The sequence below is a fragment of the Eschrichtius robustus genome, chromosome 4, assembly GCF_028021215.1.
Source record: "Eschrichtius robustus isolate mEscRob2 chromosome 4, mEscRob2.pri, whole genome shotgun sequence".
Taxonomy (NCBI): domain Eukaryota; kingdom Metazoa; phylum Chordata; class Mammalia; order Artiodactyla; family Eschrichtiidae; genus Eschrichtius; species Eschrichtius robustus.
In genome coordinates this window covers 116,236,357-116,261,056 of record NC_090827.1, presented here as the reverse complement: position 1 = coordinate 116,261,056, position 24,700 = coordinate 116,236,357, and the positions used below count along the sequence as shown (strand labels likewise).

General features: G+C 45.6%; 1 protein-coding gene across 1 annotated transcript in view; it reads left to right on the top strand.

The window, feature by feature from the left end:
* C4H4orf50 (chromosome 4 C4orf50 homolog) overlaps positions 1-24,304 on the top strand; it is a 48,739-nt gene extending 24,435 nt beyond the window's left edge. Inside the window, exons 8-13 of the mRNA XM_068541999.1 lie at positions 5,520-5,693; positions 10,000-10,056; positions 12,663-12,845; positions 18,956-19,004; positions 20,977-21,098; positions 24,059-24,304. Coding sequence (XP_068398100.1) covers positions 5,520-5,693; positions 10,000-10,056; positions 12,663-12,845; positions 18,956-19,004; positions 20,977-21,098; positions 24,059-24,304 — 831 coding nt within the window. The remainder of the gene's footprint in view (positions 1-5,519; positions 5,694-9,999; positions 10,057-12,662; positions 12,846-18,955; positions 19,005-20,976; positions 21,099-24,058) is intronic.
* Positions 24,305-24,700: the final 396 nt, after the last annotated feature.

The window sequence follows — 24,700 nt, the reverse complement described above, 5'->3', positions numbered from 1 at the left end:
CAATATCATTACTGATGTATGGTCTATTCGTTTTGTCATCTACCGAGATGGCTTTTGAAATCTCCAACTCTGAGTGTGCATTTGTTTATTTCTTCTTTTTGTTATGTTAGTTTTAATTCATATGTTTTGAAATTATTTATTAGATACGCATAGATTTAGGATTATGATGTATTCATGGTGAATTGACTCTTATCATGATGAAATGTCTCTCATTATCTCTCACATTTCTTGCCCTAAAGTTGACTTTGTCTGATATTAAAGTACCACATCAGTTTCTTTTCATTAGTATTTTCATGGTATATAACTTTTTTACACCATCTATCTTTTTGCTTTCGAGCTATCAGTATCTTTAAAGTATGTTTCTTAGAAACAACATATGGCTGTTTTTGGTTTTTTTTAAACTTAGTTCAGTTTGACATCTTCTGCTTTTTAGTTGGAGTGTTTGGTCCATTTACATTTCATATACATAATTGTGTAATTGGCTTTATGTTTACCTTCTTGCTGTTTCTTCTATTTGTCTGTTCTGTTCTCTTTTCTTTTATTCCTTCTTTCTGCCTTTGTTTTTTGGTATTAGTAAACTATTTTCTATTATTCCATTTTCTTCTCTATTAGCTTATTTTGATATACATTTTAGTGTCATTCTTTTAGTGGTTACCCTAGAAATTTCAAAATGTATGTATTAATTATTAAAATTTACTTTAAATGAGTACTTTTACCATGTCTCAAATAATTCAAAAATCTTTTAATAGCTTACTCCTTTTATTCCTTTTCATCCTTTTCATTGTTTATTTTGGTCAACTATGTTACTTCTATGTATATATACCTTACAAAGTGCTATTACTGTTGTTGTTTTAAACACTCAATAATCTTTTATGTTTATTCATATCTTTCTACATTCTTGTGCTGTTCACTCTGTCTTCTACTTCTGTGGATCTGTTTTACATCTACCTGAAGAACTTTGTTATTTCTCCCTGATGATGAATTCCCTCAAATTTCTTTTTATGAAAACAATTTTTCAACTCCACTTTTAAAAGATATTTTTCCCTCTGGGTTCAGAATTTTAGATAGGAAGACATGTATCCCTCTTTTGACACTTTAAAGATGTCGTTTCATTGTCTTCTGGCTCCCACAGTTTCTGTTCAGAAATGGAATAATTTGTCTTTTTTTCCCCTGAAAGAAATGTGTCATTTTACCTCAGACTATTTTAAAGATTTGCTTTTCATCTTTGGGTTTTGGCAGTTAGACTATGATGTGCTTACATGAAGTGTTATTTATGTTTATCCTGCTTGGTTTTTCTGAGCCTCTTGAAACTGTGGAGTCATATCTTTAATCAGATTTGGAAAATTCTTGGCCATTAGTTCTTCAAATATTTTGTTCTTTTCTATTTTTCTCTCCTCTCCTAAAAACCTAGACTTTTTCTTCCACTTTATCCCACATCTTTTGGAACTGTTCTATTTTTTTCTCTTTGTGTATCAGTTTGAATATTCTATTGACCTGTCTTTTAGTTCACTAAAAGTTCTGCTGTTCAGTTCTGCTGTGTCCTGTCTTCTAATAAACTCATCCATTAGTTCTTAACTTCATTTACTGTATTTTGCAGTAGCATATCCATTTTATCCTTTTTAAAGAGATTCTGATTCCCTGTTGAAATACTCCACATTTTCATTCATTTTTGTCTGTCTTTTCCTATGTTGTTAAAAAATATAATCATAGTTATTTTGAAAGTCTTGCCTGCTAACCCCAATATCTAGATTATCTCTGAGTCTGTTTCTATTGGCTATTTTATTTCTTGGTTAAGGCCCACTTTTCTGCTTCTTCATGTGACTAGTAATTTTTTTTTAAATGTTGGACATTATGTGGAACATGTAGAGATTCCTGCTTATTAGCTTCCTCTAAAGCATGTTGAGTAGGTTTTGTTCTGGTAGGTCGCTGAATGATCAGCAGACCAATATTCCTGTGCAGGTCTTCTTCAGTTTTCCCCTCAGTACCAGGGCTTGATTTTACTCCTCAAGTGTGGTCCTTGCTTCTAGGGCATGGCCTTTCAGTGGTATCAACTGAGTTCCCAGAGCATTCACCAAAGACTCTCCACTTTGGCTAAACCAGAACTTTGCTATCTTTGTAGCAGTGTGTGACCTCCAGAATCTCTTTAGCAATTGATCTCCCAGCTGTTGTTCTCTGCTAGGCCTCAGAGTCTTACACTATGTTGCACCACGTATGATTCAGCCAAGGACCCAAGGGTATTTCTAGGACAGTGTCTGGATTTCTTCTGTGCGGCTCACCTCTCTCTGTTGCTTTGTCCCACACACCCCAGCTGTCATAGCAGCCCTGAACCCCAGTCTCTGATTCCACTTAGCAGGACCACCATGTTCAGCGTGGGATCTGTTTCCCTGAACCATGGTTTGGAAAATGTTCCAGGGACAATGTAGAGCTCACCTTGTTGTGCATCCTTTTTCTCATGGATTGTAGCCCTGCATTGGCTGCCATTTAATGCCTGCAAAGAGTTGTTTTTATGTAGTTCCCTCATATCTTGTCAAATCCCAGCTAGTAAGACCTGGTGGGAACTAAAACCCTGAGGAGGTGAATTTCAAACTGAGAGTCTCAAGGTTTGAAAGGAGCAGCGAATGAAGAACATTTCAGGCAGAGGGAGAAGCAAGTGGCCAGCCCCTGAGGCAGGAATGAGCCTAGCTTGCTGAAAAGCAGAAAGTAGCCAGCGTGGCTGGATCGCAGTGGGCATGGGTAGGGCGTGGTATGAGATGAGGATGGAAAAGTTGTCATGAGAAAGATCACGGAAGGCCTTGTAGGCTCTGGTTTTGATCACTTCCAAATGCGCTGGGAAACTATTGGAGGGTTTTCAGCAGGACAACATGATTAAATTTCTGTCGTAAAAAGATGCAATCTTTGATGCTGTAAAGACACAGGGAGGACACAGGGAGAACAGTCAAGAGGATTTTTGCCAAGAGATGATGCTAGACTAGAGGAATTTGGAATTAAAAAAAAAAAAATAGAGGATTCCAGGTAAAAACTAGAGTTAGAATCAATGGGATTTGTTGATGGACAGGAGGCAGAGGGCGAAGAAAGCTTCCTGTTTCCCTCGTCCCAAGTTACAAACCTGATCATGTTTTTATTTGCTTAAAATAAAAACCTTAAACCCTCTGGGTCTTCCTGTCACACTTGGTATGAAGTCCAGATTCCTTTTGGTGAGTTATAAACTGGCCCCTGGGGAGCTTCGGCTGTTGCTGGATTCATTCCCTGGTCTCTGCGCTCCTAGTTCCTCAACCCGCCCCTCCCACACCCCAGCTTTCTCCTGAGAACTGCTGCTCACCATCCAGGTCTCATTTTAGGGCATCTCCTCCCAATCCCCCAGGATGGATTCAGTGCAGAGGCAACTCATGCACATCTCTCCCCAACTCCGCTTTCAGTGGTGCCATTTTGGTAGCTTGCAGTTGGCCATGATGGTATTTAAACCACGGAAATCAGCAAATGCTACACATCCGTGTGCCCCTCCCTCCCTGGAGAGTGGTTGTTATGCATTCACCACACACCGCTGGGTGGCGATGGATGCCTTTGATTTAGTGCTTCCCTTAGGCTCCGGCGGCCTCCTGGCTTCCCCTCACCACTCTGTGCTAGTGGCTTATTTCTGCGTCAACCTCCCCCGCCAGACAGAGCTCCCCGAGGGCCGTGTTCCCCAGGGCTCCCAGGATCCAAGTGCAGCCTGTGGCTAGAGCACGTGCCTCTGAGGTCTCTTAGGGAGCAAGTGAGTCATGGGCTGTTCACAAGGGTCACTGAGTGGGGCGGTCCCACGTGGCAGGCGGGGCCGGCCTCCACCCCACACTTTTATTCTCTTTAGAATAATGTCCTGTGGATGCTCTCTTAGGACCCTGGGGATGAAGCCCAAATCACCGCAGAGGAGAAAGGCAGCAAAGGCACCAAACTTCCCAGAAAGGCCAAGTTGTTTTGCAAGTCTTGGAGCTGGATCTCACGGAACCATTCGGAGCACCCATCTGTTTTTGACAGGGCCCAGCCTGTGAATTTCAGGCCCACAATCTGTGAATTTCTATTAACTAAAACAAAAACAAAAACAAAAACACATTCTGCTATTGTATTCCTTGCTTACAAGGGAGAGGCCTGATCGGCCACTGAGTCACCTTGACTCTGCTCTCTCTGTCTCCCTTCCATCTTCTCTCTCCTCCCCCTCCTGCCAGCTCACACCCAGGTGAGGAACACGTGGAAGAGATAATCTCTGTGGGCTTTCAATTCCCGAGGTGGCTGCTTTCAATGAAAGCTAGACTGCCAGGGCCGGGAGCAAAGGCATTTGAGACATCTCTGAGCTTCTGGGACCCCGGACACATTGCAATTGGAACTTTTACTATTAGCAGGGCTGCTCCTTCCCAAGGCCACCTTAGTAGCATGAATCAAGAGCGTAATGATGCTCAGGGCCTTGACATAGAAATTCCCCTCTGATGATGTCAGGGGAAGAACCAGAGGTGTGTCAGATAAGGCTTTCTATCACAGCCCCAATTATAGCATCAGTATATTAGAATAATCTGAGCGTTCAACATGCCACAGAATACTGTGTAGATACTAACAACAGGGTTTTCAACATTATTTAATGATATGGAAAAATGACCATGACGTGGTATTAAGGGAGAAAAACAGGATACAAAAGATATATATGGCATATAAATGTATATAGAAAAAAATATGTGGGGATGTGTGTGTGTGTGTATATATATGTATGTATATATATTATATCCACGTATATATACATATGTATGCATGTTTATGTATATGTATGTATACGTTATTAAAAAATAAAAATTTAGAGTCCAGAGCCACTGGGGGCAGTAGCGTCACTGCCATTTGACCACACTTCCCAGGGTGATAAATCAGCCTCTTCTTTCTCACTTTCTGCCCTCCCAGAAATTCCCTATTTGATGTTCATATGAAACCCACTCGTGTTTGACCCAACAAGGGTGAGAGGCTATTTTGTACTGATTTAAGAAGAGTGTTTTGGGAAAATGCAGTATATTCTGTTTCATAGAAATATATGAAGCTTTAGTGTAATAAGCATCTCGTAATTGGATTTGAACACTAAATTTCATTCATCATACTGTGTTTCAGTATAATGGTGACTGATGTCTATTAAAACAGACTCTGGAATACCATGCCATTTCACATACTTTTCAATTGTGAAAAAATTTTTTTTTGAAAATAACACTCTAGAATGCTATTCTGTGATTCCCTAGACCCTCTCCAACTCTCCCACTCAAGGGTAAGGGCACCTGGGTAAGGGCATAGCAGAAAGACTGAAAAAATAAGTTAATATATGGATAATAATGATGTTTATGCTGGCTAATAGTTTTTGGAGTGATCTCTGTTACTTTATTTTGTGGAATTTATTGACTATGAGAAACATGTAAGCAGGAGAACAAATGAAGAAGGAAAACGGGTACTGTCTGTTGACTAAGGCAAATTACTTGGAAGATAACCTAAGAATTGCAGTCAAATCTGTGATTCCACAGCTCCAGGACCCTGAAGCTGAGGCTTCCAAGGAGGACCTCAGGCTGTGTGTCAGACAACTTCATCACCAAGTGCTGACCCTGCAGTGCCAGCTCCGAGACCAAGGGTCTGCACACCAGGAGCTGCAGGCTTCTCGAGATGAGGCTGCCCGTCTCCGGTGTGAGCTCAAGGACAAGGTAGGCTGGGCCCACGCTTCCCTTTCCCGCCTGAAAACCAATGTTCCCTCACTTGGGAAAGTTTTCAGAGTAGAAAAAAGAAGTAGGTAAGATCTCACTGGCCCTTTCCCGCAGTTTGTAAGTATGTATTAGATTTTGAAAGTGCAGAGCAGTATAGGGAAGAAAAACCAGCCTGGAATCCCTCCATCCAGGTAACCTTTGTTAGATCTAAAAATAATAATACATGTGTATGGCTTTTTAAACAGTCAAACAGGTTTTTAAATGTTACATAAATAAAAGTCCTTTCTCTGTAAGGAGGGAAGTGGGTGTGAATATAAAAGAGCAACAAGAGAGGTCCTTGTGGAGTTGGAACAGTTCAGTATCTTGTCTGTGGTGGTGGAGACACAAGCCTACATAGGTGATAAAATTGTACAGAACTTGGTACACACACACACACACACACACACAAACGTACACACACACAAACGTACACAGGAGAGATCCGAATAAGAATGGTGGATTGGGATTAGCAGATGCAAACCATTATGTATAGGATGGATAAACAACAAGGTCCTACTGTATAGCCCAGGGAACTATATTCAATATCCTGTGATAAACCATAATGGAAAAGAATACGAAAAAGAATATATATATATATATATATATATCTGCATCACTTTGCTGTATAGCAGAAATTAACACAACATTGTAAATCAACTATACTTCAATAAAATAAATCTTTAAAAAAAGAATGGTGGATTGTATCCACATCAATACCTAGTTGTAATATACTATAGTTTTGCACAACGTTCCCATTAGAGGAAACCAGGCAAAGTATACAAGCGATCTCTCTGTATTATTTTTTTAAACTGTATGTAAATCTAAAATTATCTCAACCTTTAAAAAATGCAGAAAAATATAGTCCTTTCTCCCCCTCAACCCCAATTCCTTCTAACTTCCATTTTTTTCAACCTTATCTACCCACATTCAGTACGTGTGTGTACATATATGAAATCATACCATACAGAAACATTCTGCATCTTGCTATTATCATTTAATAAAACATTTTGGTGATATTTCCATATCAACACATGCAAACTGAACTTCATTATTTTAAACTCTTGCATATTATTTTTCAAGAGACCAAACCATAACTTCCTTAACCAATTCTTTGTTTGTGGAAATCTAAATTGTTTCTGCTACTTTGCTTTACAAATGAACATTTTATACATTTTATACATCTGTCTTGGGATATGTTTCTGCTACATCCTAGTGAAAGAGTTACTGGGTCAGAGGCTATGTACATAATTAACTTTGATCGATAATGGCAAATAACCCTCCAAAATGTTGCATCATGTATACTCCCACCAGAAATAAATGAGTGTATTTGTTTGGCCACAACTTGTTACCCTGAATCATATCACACTTTACATTTTTTTTGGCAAACCGATGGGTGAAAATACACTATCAACATTTTGGAGTGATTTCCGACTCCTTCTTATGCATTCTTTGTATAATCGAATACACTATACATGGAGTTTTATGTCCTCTGTCCATGTTGCTTCATAGCCTTTTTGTCCCTTATTTTTTGGACTGTGCAGTAATCTATGGGGTGGATGTGATTTCTGTTCCCCTACTATTGGATCTATAGTTATTTCCATTAATTTATATATCATTGTTTATATACAATAGTTCAGAGAACTGGGATTACTGGTTTAAGGAGAAGAAATAGTGTTCATTCTAAATACATATTGCCAATTTGCTTTCCAAAGTATTGGCACCTACCTCCAAAGCCAAGGCGATTAATGAGGGTATATTTGTCACTGTGCCCTCAACCAGCATAGGAGGTATGATGACTTTTTTGTCCTGTCTGTCACTGATCTGTGAAAAATAGAGCTCCAGTTACACACGTTAGACCTTTCTACCCAATATATGTTTAAGTCTATTTTTTATTCTTTCCATTCTTTTTGTCTTTCTCTGCTTCAGTTTGGATATTTCTTTCTAATCCGTCTTCCAGTTACGTAATACTCTTTTTTTTTTTTTAAAGCTCATTCTTTTTTTTTTAAAATTATTTATTTATTTATTTATTTTTTGGCTGTGTTGGTTCTTTGTTTCTGTGCGAGGGCTTTCTCTAGTTGTGGCGAGTGAGGGCCACTCTTCATCGCGGTGCGCGGGCCTCTCACTTTCGCGGCCTCTCTTGTTGCGGAGCACAGGCTCCAGTCGCACAGGCTCAGTAGTTGTGGCTCATGGGCCCAGTTGCTCCGCGGCATGTGAGATCTTCCCAGACCAGAGCTCGAACCCATGTCCCCTGCATTGGCAGGCAGATTCTCAACCACTGCGCCACCAGGGAAGCCCACGTAATACTCTTTAGGTGAGTCGAAATTTGCTCTTAAACTCATTATTTTAGTTCTTCATTTCAGGTATTGTATTTTGCAGTCTTAGAATTTCCATTTGACTAATTTTTTATAGCTTCCAGTTCTCTGATGAAATTCTTGTAATATAATTATTAAACGTTTTAATCAGTTATTTTCAGGTCTGTCTCTGATAGCTCCATTTTACATTCCCACTAGCAATGGATGAAGGTCCCAACTTCTCCACATTCTCACCAACATTTGCTACTGTGTGTCTTTTTGTTGCTAACCATCCTAGTGGGTGTGAGTGGTTATCTCGCTGTGGTTTTGACTTGCATTTCCTTAATGGCTAATAGTGTTGAGCATCTTTTCATGTGTTTATTTGCAATTCATATACCTTTTTTGGAGAAATGTCTATTCAGATCCTTTGTCCACTTTGTAGTTGGGTCGTTTCTTTTGTTGTTGTTGAGTTGTAAGAGTTTGCTATATATTCTAGATACAGTCCCTTATTAGCTATAGGATGTGCAAATTTTTCTCCCATTCTGTTGTCTTTTCACTTTCTTCTCGTCTGTTCTTTAATTGCAAATGCCCCAGTACACAGCTCACAGAAATATATTCATGCTATTTCTTACACTGAAGTAGAGAGAAGATTTCATCCAAGCCTGCAAATATTATCGTGTGCCTTTCGAATAGAGGACAGTCTGCTTGGAGCTGGCATTTTACTCTTCAAATATATTCAGAAATGTGTGCCAAAATAGATATATAGAAATGTTCATTAAAGCCTTGTTTGTAAAGCAAAAAAAACCAGAAACAATATACGTTTTCATAAACAAAGAATTGGTTAAATAAATTTTGTTTCAACCTCATGATCAAATAGTATGCAAGATTTTAAAAGAATGTGATCGGTTTGTATGTAATAACATGGAATTAACACCACGATTTTATATTAAATGACAAAAGCAAGCTGTAAAACATTTTGTATAGTATAGTTTCATGTGTGTATATATACACATATGAATTCTGATTATGGGTATGTAGGGTTGAAAATAGTATTAGAGGTCAGAAAAGGTCAAGGGAAGAGGAAGACGTACTTTTATTTATCTAGTTTTCTTGTACTGACTACAGAGGGAATCAGAGAGTGAGTGAGAAGAATTCACAGAACACCTGTCTTATTGTAGCTTATTACTGTGTGCCTTTTGAATAGAAGACAGTCCGCTTGGAGCTGGCCTTTTACTTTTTAAATATATTCAGAAACGTGTGCCAAAATAGATGCATAGAAATGTTCATTTTGTGAAACAGGAATTTAGGCAGGACTCGGCTGGGCAATTCTGCTCTGCAAAGCATCAGTGGGGATCACTTGGTGGTATTCAGCTGGATGCTGGGCTAGGCTGGATGGTCCAAGGCGGCTTCACACACGTGCCTGCCACAGAGAGTAATAATGATTTATATTCATCGAATGTTGACCAGATACCAGGCCTTGTCTAAGTACTTTACAGGAATCGATTCACAGAGTCCTTATCCAGTCTTCACCCTTAGGTGGGCACTAACATTAACCCCACTTTACAGATGAGAAAGCTGAGGCAGAGAAAGACTTGAGTTGCACAGGGTCACAGTTCTAGTGAGTGGCTGGACCAGGGTTAGGGTGTCTGGCTAGGAAACCTATAGGTTTAACACCACACCAAAGAACTCTGGCACCTCTGCATGCGGAATGGGGAAGGCTTCCTTCCTGAAGTAAGAGGCAACAGAACTGGCCCTGGCAACTGCAGTCTGGCAGAGCTCATTCTCCAGTGCTCAGAGCATCCGTCCTCCTCTGATCTGGCCGAGGAGCTGATGGGAAAGGTCCCTGTTCGCACCGAGAACTCCTGTGGGGAAAGAGGGGGATAAGAGCCAACCTCTCTGAGCATGGCTCGCCTGTGGACGCACCGGGCTGTGTAATCCACGGCTCAACGTTATCAAAAATCTCGGTTCTCTTTCAGGTTGATGCACTTCAGAAAAAGCACCATGAAGCAAATTTGGCTGTGACTCCTTTGAAGGTAATACATGTGTGAAATCAATATGAAATGTCCCTTTCAAAAGAAAAAAGAGCTTAGTATTTTTCCCGTTAGGAGGCAGTCCATCTCTATTGTATAAAAACACTGGAAAGAAGAAGGAAAGAGACAAATGGCACCCCAAGTCCCTATTTGAATCTAACATTTGCACGCATTTTCTTCCAGTATATTTTACATGTGTCTGAGATCCTACTCTACCTGTATGTCTGTGTCCGGCTTTTTCCACTTGGGAGTTTAACCCATATAGGAGCTGTCCTTGTCTTTACCAGCCTTTGAAGCTGCTGTTCATGCTGCAGTCTAAAGCAGGAGACACCGCAGTTCATAAAGCTGCCAGACCCTTTCGGGTATTCAAATCCCTCTGTCCATTCTCCTTCCCTCTCTCCCTCCCTCCCTCTCTCTTTTGCCTTATTGCACATAAACACCATGATGCACATTTTTTATTAGAAAAGTTTTCCCCACATATCTAGACATTTCTTGAGGACAGATTCCCAGAAATGGCATTACTGGCTCACAGGGTTTAACATGCTAATTGAAAGTGTAGTTTGGTTGAGGTGGCACATTTAATCTCAAATATGGCACCTGGATTTGGGCGGTGGACCTGGAGGGGCTGCTTTTTCTTTCTACTCTACTAGGAGGGGCTCTGGCTGGGAGTTAGAAGGACATGGTTGAGCCCCGGGACCCCACTGACTTGCCAAAGCCCACTCACTCTGAAATAACAGTAATTCCTGCTCGGCTGCTCTCACAGCTTCTTCTGACCCTCCATGGATGGTGTCCATGGAGAAGTGGAGAGCAAAGTGTAAAGCTCTTGAAAATGGGAGGTTTTCTTGCTCCTTCGTTATTTTCATCATTTGCTATGTACCATTTACTTAAATGAGGACCGTAATCCCTTGTACACGACAAAGTGCTTTACAAACTCAAGATGGAAAGAGAAACAGCACCAGCACCACGTCATTCACACGAGGCAAGGCCTGAGCAGAAGAGGTCGGGCTGGACGGGAGGAGCCATAGCGATCTGGGTTCAAGATCCAGCCCCTCCTCAGGGGCGTCATTCACCGCTGGAGGCTCAGTTTTCTCATCTGCTGATGGGAATCGTGATTCCTAACCTGGCGTGGGAGGTTTTGTAAGGATTCTAATGACGATGGCCACTCTCTGTTGAATGCTTGCCATGTGCCAGGTACTCCAGACATATTTTCTCAATAGCACAGTTTCTCAACATGTCAGGAACATGAAGGCTATGCTATGGATAGGGAAACTGAGGCTCAGAGAGATGCAGTGCCTTGCCCATAGTCACACAGAGCTACTCAGCGGCAGAACCAAGATTTAACCCAGTTCTGTCTGATGCCAAAGGCTGCAACCTTCCCCTTGGCCTCGCTGTCTCTCCAAGAGCCCAGTGGAGTCATTGTCACCGTCAACAATGGCCTCTTTCTTGGGAGAGCTGCACATAGTAGGTGTTCAGCTGATGCTGGCTGAATGAAGAGGCCCCGATGTTTCAGGGATGTGATTCAGGGGGCCTGGGGCACCCCAGCGTCCAGGTCAGGCCACCCTCCTGTGCTGCCTGCCTGCCGTACTGGGCACCCGGACATCACTGCCTAGAAACTGATGTGCAAAAGTCCCTGACCCTCTGGGATGGGCTTGGAAGGGAGTTCTGGCAGGAAGGGGTCATCACCTCCTCCGATGGAGCAGGAGATGGTGAGAGTCTATCAACCCCTCTGGACATGCACAAATGTGGGAGGTCATTTCATGGTGGGAGGGTCACGAACTCGCATCACTCATGTAACAAATCTCTCCCATGGGCCACGCTGTGCCCAGCCACGGCGTAGGGACGGTGCCGGGGACCCAGGGGAATGTCAGCCTTGACCTTGAGGATCCCCCAGGCTATGTGGGAGACAGACCCACAAATACAAAGATTAACTGCTGGGACAGAAGGAAGCCGGGAGCCTGGGCACAGAGAGACCCAAGTCCTGAGCATGAGGGAAGCCTGCCCGGGGAGACGATGCCCAGGCTGGCCTCTGCATGGATCTGTGCAAGGCTTTTCTGGGCTTGGGGCATGAGCTACAAAGGAGTGATGGGGAAGTTCTGGGGTGCCGGGGTTGGGGAGTGGACCCGTGTGTCCGGAACAAGAGGAGTGAGAAGGAGGGTGGTTGTGATCGGGCTGGAGAGGCACAGGGACAGGTCTGACCTTTCGTGCATGGGGGCCTGCCTGGGCTGGCCCCGTGTGCGTGCTTTGCCTGCACCATCTCCTTTGGTCCTGGTGCCCTGATGATGCCCAGGGTACAGATGAGCAAGTCGAGGGATAGAGAGGGGCTTGTCTCATAGCTAGCTGAAGTCCACGCTGCCTACCCGTCCAGAAGGCGTCCAGACAGCAGTGAGGAGCCCCTGGGGTGCTGGGCAGCAGCGCGGCCCCTTGTTTTCAAAGCTGGCTCTGGCTTCTGGGTGGAGGGAGGGATTGCAGGGAGGAGGCTGAGCTAAGGCAGGGCTGCGGGATGCAGAGCAGGGAGCCGATGCCCTGCCCCCCAGCTCAGTCACCCAGCCTCCCTGGGAGTCCTGCATGCGTGGACCCACCTGACTGTGTCTTCCCTCCCACCCTTTCAGGCTAAGCTGGCTTCCCTGGTCCAGAAGTGTCGGGAGAGGAACCACCTGATCACACACCTGCTCCAGGAGCTGCACAGACACGGGGTGGAGAACCACCAGCTCTCCGAGACGGCAAGCAATGTGGTGAATGACGGGGCGCTGGCTGAGTACGCGGCCACCTTCCTGGCTCCTGGGGTCCCACAGGTAGATTCCCACGGACAGCCCTGCCCTCTTCCTGTTGGGGCTGTGAGCTCAGCAGCCTACCCTCCACCTGCCTGACCTGCCCTGTCTCAATTCAGCATCAAACAAGCACTGTGGCGTTTATTTCACTAGATGGGTCTTTCACGTGTGCCTCAAGACCTTAGTACTGCTTCCTCTGGCAGATTTTTTTGTCTGTCCTGTAGCCCCCACCATCCATCCTTCAGGGCACAGTTCAGGTGTGACCTTGCCCAGGAGTCTGCTCTAAATTCCGCGGACCACAGGATTAGCCACACGCCCCTCCGTCCTTCATTGCACGTGGATATGACTGACGTGGGACATTCGAGGGATTTGCCCCCTACTGTTAGGGGAGTTTTGTCAGCGTTTCTCTGTTGAAACCAGAGCTGCTTCGTATCCATTTCTGTCTCCCTAGCGCCTGGCACAGAAAAGCTACTCAGGGAATATTTGTTGAATGAATGAAGTAATGAAGTAAATGAATGAGGATCTCCTCTCCTAACGGTCTACAGAAGAGGGAGGAAACAGAGGCTCAGAGAGGTTGGAAGTCTCTCTTGAGGTCACACAGCTACCAGGTAGTGCAGATGGTGATGGATACCAGTTCTGACCCAGGTCTAGTAAAGATGCTCCCGGGTCTCCGCCTGGCTCTCAACAGTGGTACCTGGGTGTCTGTGTGCATGCAGCACCCCCGGGTGCTCAGCTGAGTCTGCCCATGCACACGCGCGCGCACACGCGCACACGCAAGCACGCACACATACCCAGGCACACAGCCCCATTCCTGGGGACCAGCCAGCTGTGCCCCCACCAGACTAGCTCAGCTCCTGATGATGCGAGGGTGAAATGCAGCTGCTGCCGTGCACACAGCCAGCCCTGTTTTCCAGGGTCCCTCCTGGGCTCTGCCCTCAAGGGGGCCTGCTTTTGGCAGTGTAGCCCCAGGCCTGCGTCACCTTCCTCGGCCTTCCCAACCCAGCCTCTGCAGGCCGACCCTCTCTGTCCCTTCCTTCCCCCACAGCCTTCAGGGTTTTAGGTGTCCTCTCGTCCAAATTGCCACACAGTGGACATGGACACCAGGAGGCCAAGGGGCCTGCTCATGGCCATGGCGACTTGGTTCAGAGCCAGAATTTGAATCCAGAGCCCCAGACTCCCGGTCCAGTGCTCATCCCTTTGCCCGAGGGTTTCAAGCCTCTTCAGAGGCAGAATAAGGATGGAGAGAGAGGTCAGCATCTTGTCAAGGGACCGGGCACAGTCCCTGTGTGCAGAGTTCCAGGGAAGATATTGGGTGCGGCAGGTGTCACCTGGGAGGGAGGCTGGCTGTGCGCTGAGAAGGCATCATTACACTGAGGGCCCCACCCTCCAAGGGCTGCTCTCGGTCTGGCAGCCTCTGAAATTAAACCCGATTTGTTCACTGGGATTGAACAGGCTGACTTACATTGACCAAATTCACAGAGACTGAGGTATAAACCTGAACACTAACTTAATAGTTTCCCATGAGAGGCTGAACTGCGTGCAGGATGAAATATTGGATGGATGAAAAAATAATCAGCATATTCTCTCCCTATAGTGGAGTTATCTGGAAAGTCAAGTTCATTCATTCATTTTTTTCATTTGTAAGTCAATATATGTTTATAGTCAGAAGGTCATTCAATGAGAACAGAGAGTGTTAATGGTGTCATCAGCCTGATGCGTTAGTTTCCTGAAAGGATGTGCTCCACATGACTCCCCTGGGGCCAGGGTGTCTCCCCACCCAGACCTTTTGAAAGGCTATGGCCAATCATAAGCTTCTACTTCCTCCTTTTAAGGTGACTTTGAATCGGCCGTGACCCATTTTGCATTATTTTGCAGTTCAGCTCGCCAAGAACACCCCCATTTTCATGATCTGGGAGGCGGCTCACTGTTCCCTCCACAAACCACAAAAGCCTGGCTCTGCCATTTCATTCCACAAATATTTATTGAGCACCTATTGCCACAAGTCAGGCATAGTGCTTGGGGTTGGGGAGAAATGGTGAACCAAACAGGCCAAAACGTGCATGCAGTCAAAGAGAGAAATAATCATAAATTATAGCGAGCGTCAAGAAGGAAGGGCTTAGACAGAGACTGTGTGTGTGTCTTTGGAAAAGACCTTAATTGCTCTGAGCCTCAGTTTGCTCATCTGTAAAGTGGGAATATTACGACCTACTTGGCAGAATGGACATGAAGACAGTTGGAGATCATGAAGCACCTTGTGCAGGGATGTCCCACGAGTTAGGAACCTGGTCCTCGGGTGAGCAGTTGCCAAGGGGGCGGGTTCTGGCACCCAGGAGCCCTGGCTTCAAATCTTAGCTCTGCTGCTGTCTAGCTCTGTGGCCTTAGGAGGGGACACTGACATGTATCACTTACCCTGGGGACTTTATGTAACTGACTCAGGTAGTCCTTCCGTGGGGGAGGTGCTATTATTATCCCCCTTTCCAGATGGGAAAACTGAGGCTCAAAGAGGTTACAAGTCGTGCCCAAAGACACACGTCTATAAGCAGCTTTCTAGCTCAGCTTTTTGTGTGTTAAATCATTTGCCTGAGCAGAGCTGGGATTTGAACCTGGCTGTGGGATTCTGTGCACTGCAGCTGCGACCCCTGTGCGAAGGGGGGTGTGTTGGGTGTCTTGCAGGGCTGTGGGGCATGTGGGCAGCAGCACGGGCTCTGGCACATACAGACTAGGCCTTCAGTGAGTCTGTCCCTCTTGTCGCTGGAAGGCCAATCCTCAGTGTGCAGATATAAGGCAGTGGGGAAAAAAAACCCTGTGATATGTTTAAGAAGCAAAGAGGGCTCCAGGCTGGCTGGAGTGAGGGATCCCAAGTGGAGGAGTTCCGAGAGGTTGGATGGGAGGTCACGGACACCTGACTGCCCGCAGGGGTGTTTGCATTTGGTTCTGCAGTGAATGGAGAGCTGCTGAAGGGGTGGAACAGGATCGATGTGCTTCGGGAAGAGGAACCCTGCAGGCCTGTGGGCTGGATGTCCACAGGTTGGCCTTGCATCCGCCCTGGTGTCCTTCCTCTAGCTCTGCTGGTTCTCTCCAGCTCGGGCATTGGTCCTGAAGCAGGAGGATTCCACGAGGCTAGCTTGGCCAGCTCTCCTACTGTCTTCCATCTGGGAACATGGGGTCTTGCCACCTCCCTGGCTTTAGCTGAGATGGGAGCACGGGAAGGGCGGGTTCCTTCCATTCTTGGACTCCTAAATGGAGACGGGGGGTTCTCAGTTCCACCCCATCCCCCAAACTGGCTTGACTGGGCAGGGCTCAGGGCACCTTCTCAGGGCCTCTTAAGTTCCTCCCCCCTCCCCAGTCCCAGGACACCTATTTTTTCTGGATCTCACCAGGACCTAGGCTATTGACATTCCCAAGCCAAGAATGAGACACCTTCTTTGTTGCTTGTACTCAGGTGTCATCCCCTTCTTGGAGGCAGATGCCCGGGTGCCAAGGGGAAGTAGTTCAGGGGTGCCCTCCTGCCCATGCTTGCAGGGTCCAGCCTGGGGTCAACTCAACAAATGGAAGGTCCATCAGAGACCTAGATGGGTTGGCCCTGCCTGACTCCCTGCGGTTCCTGGGACGTGAGGATTATTGCCCTCTCTTCACACACAGAGTTTCACCCGGCAGATAAAGACACCCCAGATCCTGAAGAATTGCCACTCTGTGACAGTCCTCTGTGCCAAGCCACTCCGGTGCTTCACCTCCCAAAGCCGCCTGCTCTCGTAGGCCTTGGTAGCAAGGGGCGGGGGTTGCTGACCTCTTGTAGGGCTCTGTGAGGGTTGAACAAGATCCCACCTGAAATTCCCCTCACAGTGCTGTCACATAAAGACACTCACAGAGGATGTAGGGTCCCTTCAAGCAGAACCAAAGTACTGCTCCACTGGGGGAGGTCAGGGGATTGACGTACTAACACCTGAGGGTCATGGAGACCCCAGCCTCGGAGAGACACAAGCCACCTGGCAAGGAGGCTGCTAATTCCACTTCCTCCTGCCCTGCTTTTTCCTCTTTCTTCCATGTCCTGGAAACATCTTGCTCTCCTCTGGGCATTGGTCAACAAGATCTATATATGGGCCTTTGGAAATGGAATCTCATCTTGAAAGAAGCAGTGAGACTGAGAGTCCTAAACTCCCTTAGTTCATTAAATCAACAACCCCGAGCCTGGGCCCCCAAGGATCCAGGCAATTATTTTCTCTTGATGTTCTACCTTTTATGAAGTTGAGAATATTCCCCCAAAAGTTTACCTGGGGAGAGGGGTCGGGGAGTGGAGTGTGTAGGGGGAGGCTTTATCCGTCTGCTACTGTATGTGGAGCATTTAGTAGACGTTCATTTTTTTTTAAATTAATTATGTATTTATTTATTATTTATGGCTGTGTTGGGTCTTCGTTTCTGTGCGAGGGCTTTCTCTAGTTGTGGCAAGCGGGGGCCACTCTTCATCGCGGTGCGCGGGCCTCTCACTATCGTGGCCTCTCTTCTTGTGGAGCACAGGCTCCAGATGTGCAGGCTCAGTAATTGTGGCTCACGGGCCTAGTTGCTCCGCGGCATGTGATTCTCCCAGACCAGGGCTCGAACCCGTGTCCGCTGCATTGGCAGGCAGATTCTCAACCACTGCGCCACCAAGGAAGCCCTAGACGTTCATTCTTATTTCACTCTGACAAAACCCTGCAAGGACCATATTAGTGGCTCCACTCTGCAGATGGAGAGAACAAGGCTCAGAGAGTTCAGCTGACTTGGCCAAGACCATGGAGCCCGTAAACAGCAGAGCCAGGATTCAACCTGCGGCTGCCTGGCTCCAAGCCTCTCCAGGCCTATGGGATAAACGAGGAGCAGGAAGCAGGGGAAAGATCTATAGATCTCTGATCAGGTACTGAATATGCAGTGCCTCCAGAAGTAGTTTAGTGCCTGTGAGACTACTCTGTGGATACAAAAGTCAATGAAACCTCAGTTTCACTTTGAAGAAGTCTGTGTCTAGTAAGACTAGCTCCAAACCCAGGTGTGAACAAAAGCATTCACTTGAAACATAGCAATGAGCAGAGAGAAGGAGACTTATTCGGGAATATAATCCCTGGAGAAGGAAGCACACAAAATAGGCCTTGAAGGATTAAAAAAGAAGAGTTTTACTAGCTGGAAGGATGGAGTGAAGGCCCTCTAGGCTGAGAGACCTGCATGAGCAAAGGCACTGGGGTGTGAAGGGTCATGGTACTCGAAGACACATGGTTTTAGGGGATATAAGTGAAGTGCTCTCAGAGCAGAGTTACCATTGCCGCTTCACCTCTTCCTGTGTGCATGTGGGGTCCAGGAGGACAACTAGTCCACCAGAGGGTGGTGCAGGGACTCAGGTCCAGCCCAACCTGATTTCCTGGGTGACTGAGTCAGGAGTCCCCGGTGCAGCTCAGCAATCAGCTCACAAGGTGTCGAAGGGACTTCCACACAGAGAGAGTATTTCTCCTGGAGACTCTGCCGTCCAGCTGCCCTCATTTCCCCCCTTTTAACAGCTTTTAAAATGCGGTCATCAGGGCTTCCCTGGTGGCGCAGTGGTTGGGAGTCCGCCTGCCGATGCAGGGGACACGGGTTCGGGCCCTGGTCCGGGAAGATCGCACATGCCGTGGAGCAACTAGGCCCGGGCGCTGCAACTTCTGAGCCTGCGCTCTAGAGCCCGCGAGCCACAACTACTGAACCCGAGTGCCACAGCTACTGAAGCCCACGTGCCTAGAGCCCATGCTCGGCGACAAGAGAAGCCACTGCAATGAGAAGCCCGCACACCACGACGAAGACCCAACACAGCCTAAAATAAAAATAAATAAATTTATTTAAAAAAAAATGCAGTCATCAGTTTCCCTTTGGAGATTCAATTTGAGTAAAGGAAGTGGAAGCTTTTCCTCACACCTGTATCCCTGGGAGCAAGTCCTGGACCCCTCTGAGGATCGTAGGCAGAGGAGGAGGGGAGGTCCTGCCTGTATGTTCGCACACACAGGGAGGAGTGGATCTGGCCAGAGAATGCACTTTCTGCAGCGGTGAGGGGGCTGATTTTTCCAGTCGTAGTTGTCTGTAGAAGGCTTTTCCAGCTGTGTCATGAAGAATAACTGCTGAGATGTCTTTTCTTCCAGACAAGCCATCACCTGGACGTCGAGTCTGAGAAGACAGCAGTTGTAAGAGGTCAGTGTGATTTTCAGTTAGGAATAGTCTGCATGCTCAGACACAGTCCACACCGGCAGGACAATCTGACAGGTGGGCCAGGGTGGGGAAAAGCCCACGGTCAAGTGCAGATGACTAAAGGAAACCAGACCACACTATCTTGCACTCTCTTCCCTACTGACTCTGCCTTTTCATTTCACTACTTAAGGAGAACGCATTAGAAAACTACTGCCACTGCCAAAGTGGCCAAATTCTGCAACCCTGTAGTTTCAGTCCTGGAAATTTATCCTAAGTAAATAATTCTATATGTGGAAAAGCTCAATGGACAGGCATATTCATGCCAGGGTATTGATAACAGTGAAAAACTGTGGGGAAAAACTCCAGTATTGTTAATTAACCCATATTCACTGAGTATGAAGTACTAGTCACTAAAATGATGCTGATAAGTACCAATGTGATAGCATGGGAATTAGGATATCCTACTAAATTAAAAAAGGATAGAAAATGGAATGTATCGGATGACTACAATGATACAACTGTACGTGAACATCTGTGAATGATTGGCAACTTAGGCTAGAATATAAACTGAAATACCAACAGTGGTTACTTAGATGGTAACATGGGTGGGGTTTTGTTGTTCTATTATTCTTATTGTTAAAAAGAAAATTAAGATGCTATCTGGCCAGAGAGAACTTCCCTGGGCCTTGTTTTATGAGTGCAGTGTAGTAGCAGCACTGGGGGAGGGGTGTTCCTAAGGGTTTGTTTAGGGTTACTTTGTTTTCAGGTGCTCAGTATAAAACTGAAGAAAGTATGGATAGAGTTACCTTTAGGCGACTGAGCTGCTCTTGATAACTGCTCGCTTAGCGATTCGTATTACTAGATTCTGTTCTTACAGCTGTGTGATCTTGGATGAGTTAATTAACCTCTCTGAGCCCCAGACTCTTATCTTTAAAAGGAGGATAACATGATCTTTTTCAGAATGTTAGTGCCTGACACACTGCAGGGCGCCAACAAGCAAGAAGAGGTACCTGGCTTCAGTTTTTAGCTGGTCAGGATGGGCCTGCCCTTCTGTACCTTTGTCTTCTATCCCTGCAGCCTGAGTTGGCATCTGTTTTCACAGTTGGAGGTGCATAAATTCTAGCTGGTCCTGCTTCTGCCACTAGTTTATGCAAGTGTCGTCCCTTCTCTGGGCTCAGGTTCCTCACCTTTAAAAGAAGGAAATGTACTAGATTAATTTAGTTACTTATTCATTCAGCATATCTAGAAGGCTGCCATGTGCCAGATCCCTGATAGGTGTTGCAGGGCTTACAAAAATGAGTCAGCTTCAGAGGTGGTGGTCCTTGTGCTGCAGGAGCTTACAGCCTGGTAGTGGACAGTGAAGCAGGCAGGCAATTTTCTAGGATATCCCAAGACCATGGCAGTACCATCAGAGGGCTGTGAATGTGGCACTCAGAGTTCAAATGCACCCAAGAGGGCCTCTGTTGTGGGGTGAAGGGATCTGGGAATGAAAGACAATGAAAAGGCTCAGAGACTTGTTGATTTTTTTTTTAAGGTTATTTTATGACATATAGGGTTTTTTAAAATTTATTCATTTATTTATTCATTTTTGGCTGCGTTGGGTCTTCGTTGCTGCATGCGGGCTTTCTCTAGTTGCGGTGAGCGGGGGCTACTCTTTGTTGCGGTGCTCAGGCTTCTCGTTGTGGTGGCTTCTCTTTGTTGCAGAGCACGGACTCTAGGCACGCAGGCTTCAGTAGTTGTGCCACGCAGGCTCAGTAGTTGTGGCTTGCAGGCTCTAGAGCACAGGCTCAGTAGTTGTGGTGCATGGGCTTAGTTGCTCCGGGGCATGTGGGATCTTCCCGGACCAGGGCTTGAACCCGTGTCCCCTGCACTGGCAGGCGGATTCTCTAATCACTGCGCCACCAGGGAAGTCCGACTTGTTGATTTTTAGAATAGACTTCTGAACTGAGGCTTGACTGAGAACATTCTCTTCTAGCTCAGAAATACCTCCTGAATCCCGAAATGGACAGTGTCCTCCAAAGACCTTTGCATTCAGAGTCCTGGCCTATTCCAGAGGCTGAGTGGCCAGCACAGACAGTTCAACTGGATTCTTTGAAGGTGAGAGGACATCAGTCACTTAATTTCTCAAATAAACGTTTTTATTGAAAGTATAACTCACATACAGAAAAGGGTACAACTTGGAAATGTACAGCTCAATGAATTGTCATGGAGCGGTATGTGCCCATAAAGCCATCACCAGGTCCAGAACTAGAAAGTGACCACAAAGCACCCCTCTGTTTTCCCCTTCTAGTCTATTTTTATTATCTGTTTTGAAATTTTGTGTATTGGGTCATATCACGTGTTCTGTGTCTTGTTATTTTTCACTGAGTGCTAGACATCATGTGTGACAATGTGAAGATGTAATTTGACAGTGTCTTCATCCAGACAGGACTTCCTTTGTTCCGCACATCAGAACTGATTCAGAGATAATTTTAGTACTTATGAGATCTGTTTTATTTCTTGCTCACTCTTACTCTTAGGGCATAACCTTTCATGGTTCCAAGCAAACACCTGTAATGTTTATCAGTGTCCTTCCCCAGCCGCTTCCCACTCCATGAGGCTGTCAAAATCTCTGCTTAGCTTTCTACCTCTCAGCCACCACAATCACACACAGGCTTCACCTTCACTTGGAGGGAAATACAGCCTTCAATGTGGGCCAACTACTCTTGGCTTCTGTCCTTTCTTGAATTTTAGTCCCACATATCCTCACAGTCTTTGTAGCTCTCAGATGGTTTCAAATAGATCTTTTGCTATATTTTGTCCAGCTTTCCTAGATGCTCTTACTGGAGGTTTGGTCCAAAATGTCCTAATCAGTCAGAGCCAGAGAAGCACTCTTTTTTCCCAGAGAAAACCTATTTTACTTATGATATTTGGAGTCTGACAGGCCTGAGTTCAAATCTCAGCTGTAATTCAGTGTGATGTTGGGTGGATTACTTACTTTGTCTGTGCTTAAATCTCCTCATCTGTAAAATGGGGATAATGCTGCCTACTGCTGATATGAGGATAAAATCAGATAAGCAGAGTTGAATATGTCTCAGGAAAATAAGAGATGCTCCAAAAAAAAGAAAAAAAAAGCAGCCATTACTTAGGAGGAAACTGATCTTATTCTTGGCATTTTATTTCAACTTATTATTATTGTTTTTCTTCTTCCTTTTATTCCTATGGCTTCTCTCTTGCCTTCATGCTTATATTAATTTTTTTAATCTAACAAATGGAGCTAATATTTACCTCTCGGGGCCTTTGGGACAATTCAATGAAGTCATGCACATAACATAATTACTGTACTGCCTGGCACAGGAGGTGTTCAATAAATTGTTATTGATTGACCTTAAACTTTTTTTTTCTAACTGGTGACTTTCATTTCAAATTACTTATCTGCAGGCTTATTATCTAGTAATGAGAACTTCTTTCCAGCTTTGATCTTTTTCTAGGAAAATTACATCTGACTTTTGATCTTTGACCTACCTTATTACAAGCAGGTAGAAGGCATGTTAGGCAAAGGGAATGACACCTGCAAAGACAGAGGGGTGAATGCTCCTGAAGCATTGGGGGATTGGTAAGCAATTAAATGAGGCTGCAGCATAAAGGAAAGAGGAGTCTAGGAGATCATAATGATGATGTTGATAAGAAAAACAATGAGAAAGAAAACCCCTGCTTCCATTTCTTGAATGCTTACTATGTGCAATCCATCAGCTTTTCCAGTACTCACTATGGGCCCACAAAATAGATCTTGACATTCACTCCACTTCACCTGTGAGAAAAGGTGAGGCACAGAGAGGGTAAATAACCAGCCCCAGGTCACACAGCTAAAGAGCTGAGGTTCCAACACAGGCAGTCTGGCTCTAGAGCTGATGTTCTGGTCATTATGTGTCCAGATCGTGCTGGGCCTTCACTGGGGGGATGAGAGTTGTCTCTCCTGCCCCCCTTGAGGTTACAATCTGGAGTTCAATGTGAGAAAAAAACCCTCCAATGTCTGCACTCAGTGATACTGGCCAGAACCTGATAGCAAAGCTTTTGAGGAAATAGTTGGAGCATAAATTGAATGAATGGATGAACCCAAGTGCATCTTAATACTCTTATGGTTCCAAGTTTCTCAAGTGTTCCTCAACCTTCTTCAGAGTTCTCACCACACTGTAGAATGCTGCTGGATAAAAACTCCTCCTTTATTGGACATAATTTCAAGGCCACAGGATACTTTTGTTTCTTTATAGCGAGATGACAGAATAGTCAATGTAAATGTCTTTGTTCGAGTGCTTTACGCAGTACCTGGTCCACAGGAGGCCTTGTTGGGTGGATTTGGATGAAGAGTGAGGTGGTGGGAGGCGGCTGTTGGGCTCTTTCTCTAGAAGGTCATGCAGGCACCTCGTCCTTATCCCCAGCATTGCATTTTGCCCACAGCCTTGGTTCTGTTCAGTTGTAACAGGCATTGAGGAGCGGAGCTCTCTGCCCTAGGAAAAACAGATTGCAGGCCGTCTCTCTGGGCCGGCTTTTGGTAAGAGCTTCCCATGGTGAAAATGAACTCTAAACGACACCAGGGCATTAGTGACCTAGAAGGAAAATGAGGTCATTTTTGAAAGGCAGTAACTAAATTTGTCACATGTCACAATTATTTTATGGTTGAGCTTAGAGGGAAAAAAACCCAAAAACAGGGGAGTAGGAGGTTGGCATCCAGTGGACATTGCTTTCCTTTTAATGGAAAGGTCATCATGTCTTGTCACCGTGAGCAACTAAATTTACAGAGGACATGACTCTATGGAGATACTGTCAGTGATCGTCTTGTCAGGCCTTTAAATGACCTGGGGTTCGAGCCTTCCCCACCCCAATCTCCACTGCCTCGTCTATAACTCAGTGCCGATGGCGTGTGCCTCACTGACATGTAATAGCAGCTGCCTGGCACAGAAAGTGCTCAATAAATGTTCGGTATTGTTGCCATCTCTTCCTTGGATAAAATGTGGGGCCAAAGGGGCTTTTATGGACGTGTAGAAGCAGAGACCATTTCATTGTGCTCTTGCCTCCAGCTTCCCTGGCCCTCGGGGCCAACGCCCGACCCTGGAATGTGCCAGGCTTCCATTGCTGTGGAACCAGGGCTCCCTGTGCAACGTCTGCAAGAAAAAGGTGGAATGTCCTGTCCTGGCCTCCAAGCTGAGCACCTCCTGCCATCCCCCGAGCTCCTGAGCCCCGCAAGGATCCTGGCTTTGCACCAAGAGCTTCGACAAAGCATCTGCAGCACTTCCCAGGTCAATAAATCACCGTTGGAGTTATAAATGGAATAGGACCACTCACTCTCTGGGGCCATTTCCTAGACTCCGTAAATATTTGATGCAGAACTTTCAGAGAGCGTTTTAAGAAATTGGTGCACTCAAAACCCTCATTCAGTGGCAAGTGGCTTTGCCTGTGGCTTGGGGATCTGTGTTGATTGTCAGAGCTCAAGAGAAATACTGGACTTGTGAATTCTTAGGAGTCCAGCTTTGCAAATATCCAGGCAGCAAAGGCAATATTTTCTGTTCCAAAACCTACCGAGTGACCGGCCCAATGGCTCTCCACTGGGTATGATCCCCCCATCCCGCAGGGCAAAATCTGACAACGTCTGGAGAAATTTTTGTTGTCACAGCTGGGAAGCTGCCACTGGCATCTAGTGGGTAGAGGCCAGGGATGCTGCT